The sequence below is a fragment of the Tarenaya hassleriana genome, unplaced genomic scaffold (genome assembly GCF_000463585.1).
Source record: "Tarenaya hassleriana unplaced genomic scaffold, ASM46358v1 Cleome1, whole genome shotgun sequence".
In the NCBI taxonomy this organism is placed as follows: Eukaryota; Viridiplantae; Streptophyta; class Magnoliopsida; order Brassicales; family Cleomaceae; genus Tarenaya; species Tarenaya hassleriana.
Window position 1 is genome coordinate 4,206,782 of NW_010960187.1, and position 18,613 is coordinate 4,225,394.

The 18,613-nt window shown below is 38.2% G+C and overlaps 3 protein-coding genes across 3 annotated transcripts; 2 read left to right on the forward strand and 1 right to left on the reverse strand.

Moving 5' to 3' along the window:
• Positions 1 to 340: 340 nt before the first annotated feature.
• On the forward strand, positions 341 to 4,304 carry LOC104810172 (WAT1-related protein At1g21890). The gene is made up of 7 exons (XM_010536371.1): positions 341 to 726; positions 1,141 to 1,203; positions 1,703 to 1,819; positions 2,480 to 2,738; positions 3,178 to 3,336; positions 3,447 to 3,598; positions 3,680 to 4,304. The coding sequence occupies exons 1-7, from the start codon at positions 458 to 460 to the stop codon at positions 3,903 to 3,905; spliced, it is 1,245 nt and encodes a 414-aa protein (XP_010534673.1). The 5' UTR covers positions 341 to 457; the 3' UTR covers positions 3,906 to 4,304.
• A 796-nt stretch (positions 4,305 to 5,100) lies between these two features.
• LOC104824769 (filament-like plant protein 2) lies at positions 5,101 to 9,038 on the forward strand. Its single transcript, XM_010556934.1, has 5 exons — positions 5,101 to 5,359; positions 6,314 to 6,482; positions 6,585 to 6,783; positions 6,875 to 8,051; positions 8,361 to 9,038. The coding sequence occupies exons 2-5, from the start codon at positions 6,465 to 6,467 to the stop codon at positions 8,854 to 8,856; spliced, it is 1,890 nt and encodes a 629-aa protein (XP_010555236.1). The 5' UTR covers positions 5,101 to 5,359; positions 6,314 to 6,464; the 3' UTR covers positions 8,857 to 9,038.
• Positions 9,039 to 9,142: 104 nt separating this feature from the next.
• On the reverse strand, positions 9,143 to 18,430 carry LOC104810187 (protein transport protein Sec24-like At4g32640). The gene is made up of 25 exons (XM_010536386.1): positions 18,199 to 18,430; positions 17,125 to 18,018; positions 16,447 to 16,674; positions 16,250 to 16,324; positions 16,042 to 16,140; positions 15,680 to 15,791; positions 15,035 to 15,162; positions 14,573 to 14,692; positions 14,260 to 14,340; positions 13,817 to 13,894; positions 13,576 to 13,668; positions 13,340 to 13,394; positions 13,155 to 13,231; positions 12,897 to 12,968; positions 12,694 to 12,777; positions 12,256 to 12,375; positions 12,095 to 12,163; positions 11,786 to 11,863; positions 11,510 to 11,648; positions 11,205 to 11,369; positions 10,932 to 11,077; positions 10,666 to 10,845; positions 10,190 to 10,278; positions 10,068 to 10,099; positions 9,143 to 9,744 (listed from the first exon to the last, which is right to left on the reverse strand). Exons 2-25 carry the CDS (start codon positions 17,941 to 17,943, stop codon positions 9,638 to 9,640), a joined length of 3,246 nt encoding a protein of 1,081 aa, XP_010534688.1. The 5' UTR covers positions 17,944 to 18,018; positions 18,199 to 18,430; the 3' UTR covers positions 9,143 to 9,637.
• Positions 18,431 to 18,613: the final 183 nt, after the last annotated feature.

Sequence of the window (18,613 nt, forward strand, 5' to 3'; positions counted from 1 at the left end):
GCGAATATCAAATATATTTGCAACAACAAAAAAATTGTAACCAACATTAAAAAGTCATGAACCACCCTAATATAAAAAAACCCTATATATTAGGTGAATAAATTAAATATAATATTCCGAAAATGCGACACTATTACTTATACGTTTTCATAACCAATGCGTATAATTAATGGGTGTATATCTCATAAACAGTTAAAACCTAATTCTATGAAACCAAACTACATACATATATGTATATGTATATATATATCAATCACATGTGTGTGTGTGTGTGTGTTTATATAGAATATACATATAGTGTACGTGTAAATGGGTATAAATAGTTAGAAAAACCGCAGACCAAACTAAACAAAAGTGGTGCCTGACATTAGCCAATGGGTTGTGTTATGTACACGCATGTCCTTTCACTGGCTTTTGTCAGCACGATCAGGAATTTGTCTATATAAGCAAGTTCCTCATGGTGTTATCTCTCAGCATACGTACAAGCAAAACACATCAAATCGAGAGAGAGAGAGAGAGAGAGAGAGAGAGAGAGAAGATGTGGTTAGGGTTTATTAAAAGAGTGAAGCCATACGTAGCAATGGTGTCGATGCAATTCGGGTATGCGGGGATGTACATCATCACCATGGTCTCTCTCAAACACGGCATGAACCATTACGTCCTCGCCGTTTATCGCCATGCCATCGCCACCCTCGTTATTGCCCCCTTCGCTCTTCTCTATGAAAGGTCCGTATCCTACTTCAATTTCTATTAATTACTATCATAATTTAAGCAATTAATTAGCTTAATAAACATGTATTTTTACTTCACGTTTTTGAATTTTTTTATATTTACGAAACATTTTTTTTAGATTCCATATTTTGCTACTTGTGTTGAATCATGAATTTGCAATGGCCAATATATATATACCCATTGAACAAAGGAACTTGGAGATAATTCAATTATAGCAAATTCTTTTGCATTTATTCAAATAAAGAACACATATTTTTATACAACGTTTCCTGATAACGGTTTTTTTAACCTTTTTTTTTTCTCTTATATGATGAAAAATATGTAATATTTGAAGCGGATAATTAAAAGATTTTTTTTTGTTAGAGATAATTAAAAGATTTTTATGCTTTTGTTGATGTGATTATGCAGGAAAATACGCCCAAAGATGACGGTCGGAGTGTTCCTACGAATAGCCTTGCTCGGCTTTATTGAGTAATACATATTCTATACTTTTCAGCTGAAAAATTTTGTCCACTTATTTTAATTAATGTATCACACATTAGAATATACATAATTTACCCTCTTTTTTTGTTGGAATGGTGCTAACAATATTTAACGGTCCAATAAATTGATAAAATATCTATTATTTATCAAAGTATAAGAAGGACAGATAGTAGTAGATTAATGTTGGGCTTTTTCTACTTTTGAGAAATTATTTTTTTATATATAAAATCATTGATAATTGGAGGAATAATTAATGGAATACATGACAGTTTCGGTTGGATGAATATTGAAGATCTTTGGTCGACACAGACATGATGCAAATTAACGACACGAAACTAAAGTACCGTATATATATATATATATAACCACGTAGTTGATGTCACTCGCATGTACATGAATTGAACTATATACGTATTTTAAACAGAAAAAGGCAAAGCAATTAATTAGAAATTAATTAGGATTAATATGTGTGTGTGTGTGTTGCCAGGCCAGTGTTGGATCAGAATCTCTACTATGTCGGGATGACTTACACGTCAGCAACCTTCGCTTCAGCCACTGCTAATGTCCTTCCCGCCATCACCTTCATCATGGCACTCATTTTCAGGTCACCATAATATTAAATTTTGCTAAAACTTGTACTATATATTTGTTTTAACCAATTAATTATGAGTCGGCTAAAATTTAAAAATGTTGTGGATATTTCTAAGCAATAGGCAGTCAAATATTAATAATACAATTAATATATTCCTATGCATTAAGCGGAAGGTGTAATTGGGTTTATACCGATCATCTATAGGATATTTAATACATGATCTCATAAAAAAAATACGTTATACTAATATGGAAAATAATTTTTCTCGATTTTGTTTTTGATGATGACTTTAATATAAAAAAAAAATATTCCAATGCCATGGGAACGAGGGGCACAAGTTCGTGGAACGTGACGCTGCTAACTACTTCATATGAAAAATTCTCATGATGAAAATATATAATATTATTATAAATCACATGGATATGATGATGACGCTGTTCGAACTTAATTCCATTACGTAGGATGTCACTACAATCATATATTAGTGATGAATATCATCATCTGAGTGATTATGTAAGCATTTCCATGTATGCATGTTATAGTTACATACCCATATCCAAGTGAATATGCTCACATATATATATATATATATATATATATATATAAAGATTCTCCAAAAACGCATTAACTATTGAAAAACTCATAATTAATTTATAAAATAAAATAAATCAGATTAGAGAGCGTGAACATGAAGAAGGTACGAAGCATAGCAAAGGTTGTCGGAACGGCGATCACAGTCTCCGGAGCTCTTTTCATGACACTCTATAAAGGTCCCATCATCGATTTCATAAATTTTGGCTCCGGCCATGGCGGTGGCCGCGGTGGCGAAGGAGGCAACCACCGTGGAGCCGCCGTGGACAAGCACTGGATTCCGGGAACGCTTATGTTGTTGGGCAGAACTTTTGGTTGGTCTGCTTTCTTCATTCTACAAGTAAGTACATATATATATATACACATACACACACGTTGATACGTATATACACATGTACACGTACGCACCCTATATATCCACATATACGTGTGTTTGTTATACGAATGTTATTTGCATGCAAAGTACGATCCGAGTTCGGAATTTCATAGGGGTAAGAAGGTTATTGTAATTCTGAACTAGTTGCACTAATTACACGGTTTAAACTGGTTAAGACCATTAAAATCCGATCCGGTTCACAATTTAATCTTCAAACCGGTAGGAATAAAATGCCTAGGAAAAAAAACAAATATGTTCAAGTACTGCTAAATAATATATATATATATATATTAATTAGCTCCCAACTAAGTAGCTGAACTTTCTTTCGCACTAGCCGGTTCATCCGGTTAACAGATAACCGGGAAACGTAACGCTCATGAAGTTTTGGTTAATTTAACGGCAGTCGTTAACGCTGAAGAAGTACCCAGCGGAGCTGTCACTAACGGCGTTAATATGTCTGATGGGGACATTAGAAGGCGCGGCCGTGTCGTTGGTAATGGAACGTGACCTGTCCGCCTGGAAAATCGGCTTTGACACCAACCTCGTGGCCGCAGCCTATTCCGTGAGCGAATTTTATCCAAATATTTCGTTAATCATACGATCAATTAAAGGGTTAATTAGTATTTGGTCAGTCATTATATATGATGAATGAAATGAGTACATATATTTCAGGGTGTGGTGTGTTCTGGGGTTGCGTATTACGTGCAAGGAGTGGTAATGAAAGAAAGAGGACCAGTCTTTGTCGCCACATTCAATCCTCTGTGTGTTGTCATAACCGCAGCTCTTGGTGTCTTTGTCTTGTCTGAAAGTATCCATCTTGGAAGGTACATCTCATAATTTGCTCTTATTATCCCATAAGATCCAATCCTCAGATCATCAGTCTGAATCTTTGTTGTTGTCTTCAGTGTCATAGGGACAGTTTTCATAATCGTGGGTCTGTACACAGTGGTATGGGGTAAAAGCAAAGACAGGATGATACAGGACGATGAACCAAGCAACAGCGGCGAACTTCCGATCACGAGTCCGGTCAAACCGGCCGTTGACGCCATGAGAGGTCGGGTCGGAGAATCTGAGATGAGCCCCTCATCCAAGAAAGCGCCGGAAAACAAAGTCTCCAACGTTGAGATCTAAAGATACCTTTTTAGGGTTTTCATGTGTGTGATATATATACTATATTATCTCCCTTTTCATGGTTACTTGTTTTTTTTAAAATGTTTTCCTGAAGATTTTGGTGATTATGCATGAGATTGTTAGTATCATCAAACCCCCAAAAAAAAAAAAAAAAAAAAAAAAAAAAAAAAAGTAAAAAGGGTGCAGGAGTGTTGGACGCAGAAGACATTGGGCTTTGTTGTTGTTTTCTCCATGCAGAGTTTGATGAAATATTAAACCGGATATCTTGAGAACGAATTTGGGCCTACATAGTTTAATGGGCTTTAATTAAGTTGTAACATTTTCTATCGTGGGCTTTGAATTGAAGCCCATTTAGTTATTTGTAAGTTATATTTTAAAGGTCCGAGTGTATTTTTGGTCTCTTGATTTATTTAGAAAATTAAAGAAAATTTTGAGTACGAAACAAGCTACCGACTGATAAATTGTATATTGATTGATATTATAAATAAAAATATAATTAATGAATGTATGTATGTATAAAATGTACTCAAAATAGTTGAAAGCTGAGCGGATCCTAGGTAGGCCGAGCAATCTCAGCCGTCCGATGAAGTGATGCCTCTACGCGCATCTCACTGAAATTATCGAAACTCCCCAGCGACTTAAATGAAAAGCTGAGCCTTCCCAGTTTCCACTGTAAACTCCATTTCCTTTAAAAAAAAAAAAAAATCCTAATGGGGTTTATATTGAAATAGCAAACTTGAGAAAAACTCAATTCAGAATTATGGTGCGATACTTGTTTGGAAAAAAAAAATGATTTGGAAAATGGTTAAGGTTTTCTTTACCAAACCATAAACGAATTCGATATTATATTATACTCATGAATACAATAAAGTTTGAAATTAACGATGGTGGATCCACATTGACTATATCATTTGTTTTTGGTTGACTTTATAATTAATGTGAAAGACTAAATGTTGAGGAAAAAGACAGAAAGAGTGAAATATTTAGGCAGTAAATAAGTGGGGGAGAGAGAGAGAGAGGTTTGTTCATCCACGGGCGGGGAATTAAAAGCGGAGATGTTTTTAAAATTCATACAAACTTATAAACAATGATAAGAAAGTGGAATTTGAAATTATTTTATCAATTCTATTAAAAAAAAGAAAAAAAGAAAAAAAAAGACTGAAAAAGATAGGTTTTTTGATGTTGGAGTTCACATCTCCACATGCAGAGGATCACATGCTCTCTCTCTCTCTCTAGAGAGAGAATGAAAGTTTGGAACTTGAAAAAAGCAGCTAAAAACAAGAAATAGAAAAATCTCTTGCTTTGTCTCTGCTAATTATCTTAGTAGCAATTTCAGACAACAGAAGAAAGACTCTCTCTCTCTCCCTCTCTCTGGGTTTTTCTTGAAAGTTTCTGTCTTTTGGAGCATTTCCCGATCTCATGTTCTTCGGACAGTCTCCGAACATCGGACAAAGGTATCGTATTTCATGCGGGTCTCTCGTCAATATTCTCTGAATTTCCTTGCATTTAATTTTTAGGGGGAGGGTCAAAACAAGATTGATTTTTTTTTTTCTGGGTGTTTATTTTACTTTCCTTGGGTTCCTTTAAACGAGACAACCCGACTGTCCACACTGTTGTATTGTGTGTGTTATCCGATGGCTTCTTGGTGGTTTTCTGCAAATTTGAACTGTTTTTAGTGTATGAATGTATACTGCATTCTCCATTTTATATTTCTGGGTTTTAAGCATCAAAGTTTGGATTTTTTGATACACATTTTGTACCATTTAATTGAAACTTGCTGCTTTTGATTCCTTTCCGGTGATTCGAGTCATGGGTTCGAAGTGATTTTGCAGATTCTCTTGTTCTTTTTCTGTAATTGGGTTTCCATTAGGGCAAGGAAATAGGTAAGAAGGGTATCTTGGTCATGATAAGAACAAAAGCTGTAATTGTTTTTCTCTTTTATGGCATGTAAGAAGATAGGAATTGAATGGAGAATTTATGTTTTCTTGTCTTCCCTGCATATTTAGTTTGATGCTGAGTTTAAAATTTGAGCTTTGTCTTTTCCTGTGTATTTAGATAAAATGTTCTTGTGGTCCTGAAGATGGCATGTATTGTGCTCTTGCATATGAGAGAGTAGATTTGAAGCAAAGCTGGGAGGTTGACAAGCCAAGTTACCTTGTTTTTTTTTAAAATATATTCTGAATTCGCCCCAAAAAACAAAATTCATGGGTGTTTCTTGTTTTCAAGGTTATAGCTCCTGTTGTGTATGAATGGCCAATGTCCAAACGCAAGAACATTCATTGCCTATGAAATCCATTGGTTCCATGCTTCTGTTCTGTTAACCTTTCAGTTTTTGTTCTTTCAATTCTTGGGGATGTTCTGTTTGGTTTCAGTGTTTTGAAGAACTGAATGTCTTTCATCATTGCCAGATCCTGTCTTGTGATGTAATGATTAAAGCTCCTGGAATCCTGGAACTGGCAATGGAGAAGTAGAAGTTGCCATAGAATGGAATAGAATCTTCCTCTGAGAGAAGCTGTAGGGGAAAGTGAAACATCTGATTCGGTTTCTCCACTATCAGAGATGGATTCTGATGGTCAAGTGAGTTGGTTATTTTTTAGCCCTATACATTCATACATCGTCAAGTGTGTCTAAAGATCATTTCAAAGTCTGATTGATTTTCCGTGTTGTCATTGTCACCAGCCTGAAAGTATCAAGGAATCTCCTGATGACAATATACAATCACTTGAGGTTTCGCCGAAAGTAGAAACAGAGAATGAAGATGTGAACGATAGTGATATTAAGACACTGACCGAGAAACTTTCAGCAGCTCTCATGAACGTTAGTGCAAAAGATGAACTGGTGGAGCAACACGCTAAGGTTGCAGAAGAAGCTGTTGCTGGTATTTTAGTCTTTTCAAAAAAAACCTTTTTGATAATGTTTTTCTTGTTTTTTTTTTCTTTAATGGAATACCCTCATTTTGAATCTCAAAGGGTGGGAGAAAGCTGAAAACGAAGTGGCTGAGCTGAAGAAAAAGCTCGAGTCTGCTGCTAATAAGAACTCCGCATTAGAAGATAGGGTAAACCATCTGGATGGAGCTCTCAAGGAGTGTGTAAGGCAGCTAAGGCAAGCAAGAGATGAACAAGAAGAGACAATCCAAGAAGCTGTGACCAAGAGGACACGGGAGTTTGAATCTCTTAAAACCCGTCTTGAGAGTCGGATTGTTGAGCTCGAAAACGAAGCAGAAGCTGCGAAATCTGAGGATCTAAGCCAAACAATTGAATCTTTAGCGAGGGAGAACTTGATTCTGAAACACGAGCTCCTTGGAAGAACCGAGGAACTGGAGATCAGAACAATTGAGAGAGATTTGAGCACTCAAGCAGCAGAATCTGCAAGCAAACAGCATTTAGATAGCATAAAGAAGGTGGCAAAGCTTGAAGCTGAATGCCGAAAGCTTCGGGTATTGTCTAAATCATCAGATGGTCAATCAGATGGTGGAGAAAGAATCGACATGAGTTGCTCCGACTCATGGGCATCAGCATTGATCGCTGAGTTGGATCAATTCAAGAATGAAAAACCCGTCAATCGATCCCTTCAGCCCACTTCTTCTGTTGAAATAGATCTCATGGAAGATTTCCTTGAAATGGAAAGGCTTGCATCTTTGCCTGAGATACAGGATGAAACCCGTAAGGATATACCTGAATCGGTAACAGAAGAAATAGAAGTATTGACTCATCGAACTAAGGAAGTGGAAGAAAAACTAGAGAAATTGCAAGCAGAAAAAGCTGAGCTCGAAAGTGAAGTTACACGCTCTAAAGAAGTGGAGAACACGTTACGATCAAAGCTCGAAGCTGTGGTTTGTGAAAAAATGGAGTTGGAAGATAAGTTGGAGAAGATGGAAGCCGAGAAAGCTGAAATGCAGATATCGTGGGATATAACGAAAGATAAATACGAAGAATCTCAAGTTCTTCTTCGAGAAGCTCAAGCGTTTCTTCAAGAAGCTGAGATGGATTTAGAGAAGATACAAAAGGAGCTGAGTTTGGCTAATGAATCAAAATCAAAAGCTGAATCTCAGCTCATCAGCCTGGAAGCAGAATCACGGAAAACCTATGAAAAGATCGAATCTTTGGAAGAAGACGTGAGAAAAGAGAAGGCGTTATCGGAAGATCAGTCTGTAATGTGTATTCTCTGTGATGTTTACCCTCTCTACACACTAGGGCTGGACAAAAAAGAAAAAAACTCGAATTTCGGGTAAGATGAAATCGGTTATATTGGGTTCGGTTATTTGGGTCTAGCATCGGATATTACTTGGGAGCATCCGAATAAACAGCAAAGTGACATTTTTGCCTCTAGTATTATGTACAAACAAACATCCTAAGTAATCCAAAAATTTTGGATAGCCGACTCGAATCGACTCTTTTGATATATTCCTGGTCATTTTTTGGGTAAAAGCCCGAAAAAACTTGAGAACACCTAAAGATTGATTTCATGTAGATTCCTGGTCCTTTTTTTTTTTTCTGGGATCTTCGAAAGGACCCTTTATTCACCGAGCTTTTATATAGTGCAGGAAGACATAACTGCAGCTGCAGGGAAACTGGCCGAGTGCCAGAAAACGATTTCATCGTTGGGGAAACAACTTCAGTCTCTTGCAACACTTGAAGATTTCTTCATCGATACAGCGAGCATACCTACTTGTTCTCCTGCAGTTTCCGACAATCGTGCAAACGGTTCAGAGAGCTGGACAGTACACAAGAACGAGGCATTTTCCAGGAGAAATCCTACCGAGTCAGATCTTACCGAGTCAGTGGAACCCGCTAAGGAGAGGTCTACCAGTCTGAGGACCAGCAGTTCTTCATCTTCTCCATCAGCTTCAATGGCTGTTGTGCCATCGAACCAAGGGAGTTCTGAGAAGAATCGGAATGGGTTTGCTAAGTTTTTCACTCGAAGTAAGAATGGGATTCATCTGGAGATATGACATAACCCAACTGATACTTCAGCGAGTTTTCAAGATTTCTAGGTTCTTGAGTAGTAGTAATTGGAAAACAACTGTCCTGCAAATATTTTTTACGATAGGGTTGCTTTGGATATTCTCTTTTAGGTTCAGCTTGCTTGTTTGACACTCCCATAATCCAGTTCTTGAGCAGCTTTACACTCTTACTCTCGGCGACAATTCGGATTCCTGAACCTCAAAACTTGAATTTTCAGGATTGACAAACACTGTGTATACAGCAACAGATTCGAATGTGTTACCAAACCTGAAGAAATGAAATGAAAAGTCTCCTTATTGCAAGCTGAAACAGAAACAGAAACACATACAATGTCTGAACATTACAAAAAATGGATGTTCTCAGAGGAGACCAAAAAGGAGGAGAAAGCAGAAAAAAATATCCTTCTAAGTCTGATAAAGGCTTCCAAGACTCTCTCTGTATATTTATAGCTGAGCCACCAAAAACAAAAAAACAAAAAAACAAAAATCTCCTGACTTCCAGGTCTCTGCTCTCTCTCCTCTTCTCCAAGCACACATACAGGAACCAAGAACTTGTAACATTGAGCACAATGAATCATATATGATTTATATGAAAATAAAAAAGCGTCCCCATTTGAAGATTCCCGGCGGAAGAGTATGAACAAAGGAAGATGATTTGTTCTTCCTTTTTTTCCCCTTGCTATGCTCTTTCACTTCACTCTACTAAAGATTTTAAAAGACAAGAAACAGAGGAGAGGGAGATCAGAGATCTGTTTCAGTTTTGGGTGTGTCAGTTCATCTTGAGCTGGATTTGGCGGTGGACTTGAACGAGAAACTCCACGTACGAGGAGCCACTTGCTGTTCTGTCCTCGACCATGTATGTTAAGAACAGCATTCCTGACAGTACAGAAACAGAATGCACGAAGATTCAATATCACAACAATAATAATAGGCATTGAATCAATACAATGTTTCTGTGAGGACTAAAGTTATTTAATTTGACATTAGGATTATAGTCTATGCTAGTGGAGATGAGCCATCAAAAGACTAATGAATCGATACAAGGTTTACTGTTTTTGCCCTAGAGTGGTTACAATATGGAAATGTTGCCTTGGATAGTACCGGAGATGGTACAAACCACATTAAACTATAGAACACCCAGCTAACTACATCACGCCATAACTAAACTTTGTACATTAAACTTTTCATGAATCACTTACCTGATGGATCACCATTCTTGCATAATTTCAGGCTGCACCGAGAGAACAAAGAGGAAATTAAGAAAGAGAAAACATCAAGTGAGGAGAAAAATAGAATAAGAAACAAAGTTTCATTTAAATACCGTAGGTATGAACATCTTTGTCTCCTTATTTCATTCACCACATCATTGAACTTCTTCGATAATGGATTGTCGTATAGTTGCAGCACATACTGTGAACAGAAAAGGGCATGATGTGAAATGAAAAAGCAAAACAGGTCCTGTTTAACAGGTTTTCCTGTGTTAAAAAAATATAAATATATTTCCCTGCTTCACAATTCTGATAGTATGATGAGTAAATATAAGCCCACAATCATTTCCTCCATGATTAGAGTTGCTGTGGGGGAGAGAGAAAGAGGTGGAGCAAATTGTAACTTTAAGGTTTCACAAGATGTTTCTTTAAATGACAAATCAAGAAAATGGCCCTAACTCTAGAGAACTATAAACCAACAATCACTTCATGCAAAAGGATCCCAAATTCGAATAGAAAAACACACTTTTGTGCGTCTTATTCCTCAGAGAAAAATTCATAAGCTTACCGAGTAGGAAATCAGAATTACCTGGCTAGGAATTTCAGCAACTGAGGGAACACCAAAGAGCTTCTGCAGTATATCTGAGTTTACCGAGTCTCCAACATATATTAAACCATCTTCACCGTTCTCAAGGAAATAGACTCCCTCATTGCTAATGTGTTCACTTGACAATGGAATTGGAGGAGGAAGGACAGATCCTTCATTATCCTAAGAGATAAAACAACAATCATCAGAACTGTCCAAAGCATATATAAGGACTTGAAAGACATCTGACAGTTAAAATGACTCCATACCTTAGCATCAAGATCATGAACAGCAATCATTCTGGGGTAAACCAGTGGAATTGCCAGAGGAGTTGAGAGGGAAGACACATAGTTGATCCAGAATGAGCGATCATCAATTCTCCCGTCAGTTCGTAACCCCACACTTTTGGTTAATGCTGAAAGAAACCCCGAATAGAAGGAAAATAGAATCGGATCACAAAATACTTCCTTACAACTCCTAAGCTGTAACATGAAAATGGTATAGTTTCATCCCACTTGCACAGTAAATGTAACCCGAAATACCTAGAGCATATAAAGGCAAAAGCTTGAGCGCCTCAGGAAGAATAAGTTGTCCAGATGATGTGACTGTGGCACAGAATTTACGGTAGGAATAAAGCGTGTTGACGCAGGCATTAATCACCTGGTCCTTTACTAATGGAAGTGCCTTTGAAGGGATTTCACCAGCAGCTGCATAAAGATCACAAGTAGTAGATATATCAAATGCTAACTTTATGTAAATCTTATAATAGAAAATATTATATAACATAGGAGCATATTAACGTGTACATTGTTAGCAGTAAAATCAATGAAAGGAAATAGCTGCACACCTTGCTTTAGCATACAGGCAAATTGAGAATCTAGGTCAGCTGAGCGGAATAGGTTACTAAGCATGTTTGTACAAGGGAGGGATAAAGTAGTGACTCTGATTCTTCTTTCTCCATATATGGTGGTGTAAAGAAGGGCGCACTAGAAACAACAGAAAAAAATATAAGCGTTTTTTTTACCCAATTGAGAATCGATACAAACAGTTAACAAAAACTGGGTCGACTGAAAATAACTTCATATGGTAGATTGATATGATATGACCAATAAAATAAATATACCTGGAAAGCACATTCAGTACCATCTTGAAGTTTGTCGTCGTGCTTTAACGTCACCATTATAGCTTTGTCACAATCAATCTGCACCGCACGCAGTGTTTGTTAAAACTGAAATAACTTTATACCATATTGCTTGTGGCAAAGGGATTCTGTGTTTCCCTACCAACTAAATAGTGCTATTCAATGACAATGCAAATAGTTTAACTTTTTACTACTATCAATAGAAGAAATCCACAGCAACCAGCACAACTCACAGAAAAACACGTTACTGAAAAACAAAAGAGAAAGTTTTCCAGAAAAGAGTGCACCCACCGCAGGTAGGTCGATGTCAGTTGGAATGCGTTTGCAGAAGTTCCCTGAGTAATCTTGCACTTGAATACCCTAAAAGTAACAGTGGTATTTAGCACACTAATCTAAGCTGAATTTTACAGAGTAATGATGCGTGAACAATCAGTTCTGCCGAAAACCATTACCTGGCTGCATCTGACACGCATGACAGCCTCAAAACCCTGTGGCCTAGTGATATTCCATCTAAGATCGTTGTAAAGCTTGGGAGGATCAGAGAGAGCTGAAAATGGGTAATAGTAATAAACCTGGAAGGGAGAAAATTTTAGAATGAAATATACGCATTTTAAAAATATCCTAGACAGAGAATATATAAAACGTAGATGGTAAAACAATCCTGAGAAAGATGCATCGAGTAGGCAAAAATTTCATGGACCATCTTTCGTTATGCTTAAAATGTGCAAGGGTAAAACTAAAGATGGGTCCCGTGACCAAATTAAAAGCAGGGGCTTCTAGAAATACACAGACAGTGAATTAACACTGTTTTAGCAAGAAATGAGTCGCTATATGAAATAGAATTTATCGATCAGAATTAATGGAAACAAGGATTCAATTCTGATAGGTACCTGTCCTCCAGTAGTCCTCGGGATGACAGAAATTGATGCAATGTCAATGTAGGTCTGAGTTGTAATAAATATATCTACACAGACCTGAGGTATAATGTAACACATTAGATTCACAAGTGAAAGAAGCTGATACACCGTAGACTACTGATAAATATGAAGGAAAGCAATCTGATAAATTTCAAATATCAAGCTGTTTGATCTACCTGGTATTCAGCAAATTCAATAGCCATGGTCTTTAGAGTCTTGTCTGCTGGTTGTAGTAATTTATGGGCTTCCTGAAATCAAATTGAAGGAGGAATTCGCTTTTAGCAACCAAATATATCCACACCTGAACCTAAAGCTGATCAAGTCCTAATATGAAACAATTAAAGAGAGACGGAAGATAGAAAAAAATGTAGATCACAGGGAAATGTTGACAGAGATTAAAATGCATTAGTGGAAACAAGAAAGTGTGGTCTTACCTTTTCACCTGCAGAGACATTGGCTCTCCCTTCAGCCTCTCTAGAAGAAAGCGCTCCCAAACCAACTGAAGGCAAAACTGTCCACAAAATGGTTAAACAAATAGTTCAGTTATGTAGTAGGAGAAAAAAAAGAGAGCATGCTTAGGATGCACACATGGCTTTAAATCGATTTGGCAGACAAGCACCTGACTGAAACACCATTAGTTTTCCTCCAGTGCTCTTCATCGCCAAGAAAGCAGCCTAGGAGAAAGGATTGGACAAGAATCAATAACATACGGAATAGTACAACTAATCTTTCATCATTTTGCCAGAAACTCATTTATCACATGGGAGCTGATAAGCACAGAGTGGGCACATAAAAGCAAGGTCATCATCAACAGTATCCAACTTCTATTATTGATCATTTGTGCAGAGCACATACCTTAACTGCTGCACCAAAAGCTGATTCAGGAGCCTTACTCTCCTGAAACATGGTTGGGATGCTTTCCAACAAAAGCTCTAAATGCTGACGACACTGGAATCCCAAAGGAATAAAGAAACGTTAACAATGAGAAAGAAAATGGGTTAGCCAAAATCAGTCAAGTAACCAGCTGATACTATAATTGGAAAAATAATCAACATAGAAATAAATTAAATAAGAAAATAATTGGCCCACAGCTAACCTCGGAAAGCTGAACAACAACATCAGTTTCTAGGGGTGTGTAAACATCTTGCACATCAGGAACAATGAGCATCAGCGGCTGCATACAAGCAACAGCTATCAGTTACACAATATCAAGCCTCCCGAGAAAGAAACAGCGCGCATCACCCATGGCCAACCCTCAACATTGAACAATTTCAATAATAAAAAGTGTTTGATGAAATGGTTTCTTAGGACTAATACACCAGTTAATCTCTACTTTCTTCACCTGACGTGAGGTAAAACTATAACAATGTTCACAATGGACCTCAGTTACACAGAACAATTACTTGAAGCAAAATGAAGCCTTTTTAAAACAATGATATCCAAGGGCAGGAAAATCAACAAACCCCATCGCTTTGTCATAAAATATTTGAGCAAAGCAAAAGAAGGGAATGGAATGGAATGGATAATGTAAGAAGTTACTTGTTGCAGTGCACGTTTCAAATTATAGAAGTGGATAGTTGAGTCAAATGTCGCAATTCCAACAAATGTTCTGGGGCCTTCCTGCAAATATATATAGACAAATTTGCTAAAAAATATACGAGGATACAAAATAAGAAGCAAAAGAGTAGAATTCTCCATAACCACAGGAGATTTTCAAACTTCTGTGGAAAATGACAAAAGTCAGAACGGTCTATTAGGCATAACTAAAATATTCTCAACTCAAGACACATATTGTTTGTCACATAAAGATATGTATTCGATATTCAATATTTTAAATAACAATTAAGCTTACAGGGAGGTCTGAAAGGACTTGCTGGATTGCACTGCAAGCAGCGGCAGTTGCACCTGTTTGAATCGCATTCATAGAGACATCAATGAGGAAGAAATACACATTTGGCATCGGATCCCGTACCTGTTTGAAAAGTATGAATATTAATCTCTGTTCCTTCAACATGTACCTCTTCAAAAACTATGTCCCATTCTACTAACCAAAAAAAAGTCGCTCAGCATGCCACAAGAATATAATCTCCCATTCTAACTAAATTTTTCATCTGGAATCGCTGGATCAACAAGTGTAAGAGGTGTCACCAAAAAGAATAGAGAAAATACATTTACCACCATAATCCCCCCCCCTATTCTAAACAAGGCACCATATGTGTAGTAAACACTTGGTTAATAAATTGGTAGGTCTTACTAGATTCCAAAAAACAATACTGCCAATTTCTCAAGGAAAACCACGGACTTCACCACTAACCATGTATTCTTTTGTAGCAACAAACTCAACAGTTCCTCTACACAGCTCAGGCCTTTCATCAGCATCCCTGCGTCTACCATCAGGACCCAGATTACAATGGTAATCGCGGGGAGTCTCATCCGTATATCCTGAGAAGAAGACAGAACTTGAGAAGACAGACCAGAACACATATCGCACGGTTCAAAAGTATAATCAGATCCAGTAAAAATAATAGCGAGGAAGAAAAGGGAATGTTGCAGACCTAAACAGTCGCTGAAATTACTACAATTCCTACTCGAATCCTCAACTTAACCTAAAAACAGCCTACTCGTGCAAATGTTTTATTTAGTACACAAGAGACACTTTATCAATTTTAAGGTTGCCAGAATATAAAATTTATCATATTTAATTACAACAATAGCAAACTATACAGAAGCAAATCTTTTGAGCAAATCATATCAGCAGCTGTATGTTGACCATCTTTTCAAGGTGAATGTGGATTCACATAAGATGTAATGCATTTCGGGGGGTAACCATAGAAACTCTATTTCTGATATAAAAAAAATGAAGTTATTTGATAGTTTGATAAGTTGATACTAAAGTTAGTTGCTTGCAGTTGTGTAGCAAAGACTGTTATCTACGATTTTTGTTAACAGTAACATTTACCACATAAGTTACAGATGAACTTCCTTCCTTGATCAATGAACTTCATGAAAGGATTTATGTAGCCCTTGCAACGAGAACACCGAACAGGACCACTTTCACCGAAATCCACAACCTGCACAATCAAACAAAGTTCCCAATACCAAGAATTGGTTTCCCTCTAAGATGTCAAACGAATGCTGAATCTTCCTTCCAACCGTAAAGTTCTATACTTCGCCTTAATACTACGAAGCACTTAGTATTATATGATACACAAGACAAACGAAGAGGGGAAACTAAATACAACAAGTCAATAGTTTAAAGACCAACTTCCTAGAAGCATGAATAAATTAGAAAAGCCAGCCAGAGAAGCTTTTGTGTATTACTTGGATAGGCTCTTCTGAAGGATGAGGAAGTGCCAGCGGTTGAACAGTCAACGCCAGTTGCATTCCAGAAGTAGACAGAAGATCAACTGTACAAGGGATCTATTATGACAAACAGCAAAAAAGTGGAATCAAGATCCTGAGGATTAAAGAACACAGTCACAAAACTGGAATGCAGAGAAACTCAATGATTTATACGCTTTGCTGTTACCTGATTGATTGTACACCGCATGTACCGTGGGCTGCAGTTTCCAGTGTCCCTAGCAATGTAATCACTAGTAGCAGGCTTCAAAAGAAAGGGCGGACAAATTCAGAGCAAAAAAACAGAAAATTTTAAAATCATCCACATAATATCTAGCTTTTACGAGCACCGTCCAACATCTGTGTTTTCTAGTAAGACATGCATACCGGGGGAGGATTAGCCTGATTTCCCTGGCGAGTTTCATAGATGATAGGACTGCTGCTTGAACCGGGCCTTGGGATCTGATTAGGATCAATCTTTGAAGGACCAGGGAGAGATGTTCCAGGTTGACCCATTGCCGAGGGTATAGTGGTCATCGACTGATTCGGCAATGGACCCATACCATATATCATTGAAGGTGGCACTGAACCAGAAACAGCAGGAGGAGGAACGACCTACCAATATTCAAGTTTCAAGACAATCAGAGTGCACCATGCACACAAACTATATCTAGTGAAAATATTCTTATTACAATGTAGAATCCTTCAGAATGCACCATGCACATGAACTATATCAACCAAATCCTGACCATCATTAGTTTTCAAAGCATCACATGCTCAAGTAAATACCTATGAAGTATGAACTACTTCTTTGACATTAGGTTTACTAAATGTTTTCATCATCATTACAACGTAGAATCCTTCAAAGCCAGTTCTATTTTATACACATCATAATTAAGGAGAGAGTATCTTGAATCAATCAGTACATTTCCCATCTAAAATGATTCATGGATACATCCAGTTCAACATTTGTTTTCCAATAACCGCACAGATATTTCTTCATACCAAAAATTACATCAACACCAGTAAAAATATCAACGATAACAAATATTTTCATGTATATACCTGCTGAGGTGGCATACCATACGGTAAAGCAGATACAGCTGGCCTGCTATGAGGTGCCCCAGGAAACGTTGCTGGTGGAGGCATTGAAGGACCAGGAGGTGCAGTTAGTGGTGAACTGGGGGTCTGTGGAGGACCCCGAACAAAAGGTGCTGTAGGAGGCTGTGAATAGGGTGCTTGTGGAGTAGCGCCAGCAGGAGGGTAATTGGGTCCCCTGGGAAATGACCCAGTACCCACCATTGGAGGCCCATTACTGACTGGACCGCCAGGCATGCCTGAGGGAGGAGGCACAGACATACCAGATGCCACAGGTGGAGGTGAACCAAAAGCATTCAGGCGAGCTCCCAGAGGAGGAGCTGCAGCTACACCGCCCAGTGGACCAGAAACTGGGAAACCACCCGAAGGAACTGGAGGGGGTGCACCAGGCCCACCAAATGGTCTGGCACCAAATGGCGCCTGACTAACAGGCGGAGCAATGGGTCTACCCAATGGTGCATTCGAAGGTAACCCGGGTTGGGACATGGGAGGTTGCCCACCTTGTCTAGCCAATGCAGGGGGAGGTGGACCAGGCCGAGCCATTGGAGTAGGCCCGCCAAAGGAAGGGCCTTGCTGAGGAAAAGGTTGCGGAGATGGGGCAAAAGGGGGAGGTGGTCTAGGACCTGAACCAGGCATCGGAGGAGGAGGCCGGTTAATGCTTAAGTTCTGCATATTATCGGCTATCGCATTGGGATTAGGGTTCCCTTGTGAACCGGGGAAGTAATTCGGAGGAGGTGCTCGCTGAGTGTTGGGTCTAGGTGCCCCTGGAGGCACAGGAGCAGCCATGCTTGATAACAAACCGAAATCAAATTCTAAACCTTTCGCAACAATCAAGAAATCCCCCGTGCAGTACCAACAAATCTACCAATTCAATAAGAAAAGTTCAGCCAATTATCAACATCAGCAAATGCAACTATTAAAAAAAAGGAAAAAAAAAACGATCCTTGCGCGTATAGATAAAATACTTTCCGATCAGTCCCTGATCAATCAAAAGAAGAGAAAGAAAAGGATTAGAATCAACAAAACATGAAATCGCATTACCTGAAACCAAAGAAGGCCTGGATCTGTAAATTCGAAACGCAAGAACACCGAAAATATCAGATCTGGACAATCTTGATAACCAGGTTAGGGTTTTGTGAAATAAATTAGGGTTTTTGGGATCGGAATTGAGAGGAATCAGCGGAGCGAGAGAGATCGGAAGGAAGAAAGGGAAAAGCCAAGATTTTTTCCCCTTGGCTAAGCTGCTCTTACGTTATGCAATTCATACAGCGAAGATACTTCAGGAAGAAAAAAACACTAATTTACCTTTTATCCTTCGACTCTGTTCTCCAAATATGGTAACTTCCTAATGGGCCTCAGCCCACACTCAGGTTAGGCCCAATTTCAAAACCCGACCCATTTGGGTATACTTATGCCCCTGCGGTTAACGGTAATTACAATTGAACCAAGTTGAAAC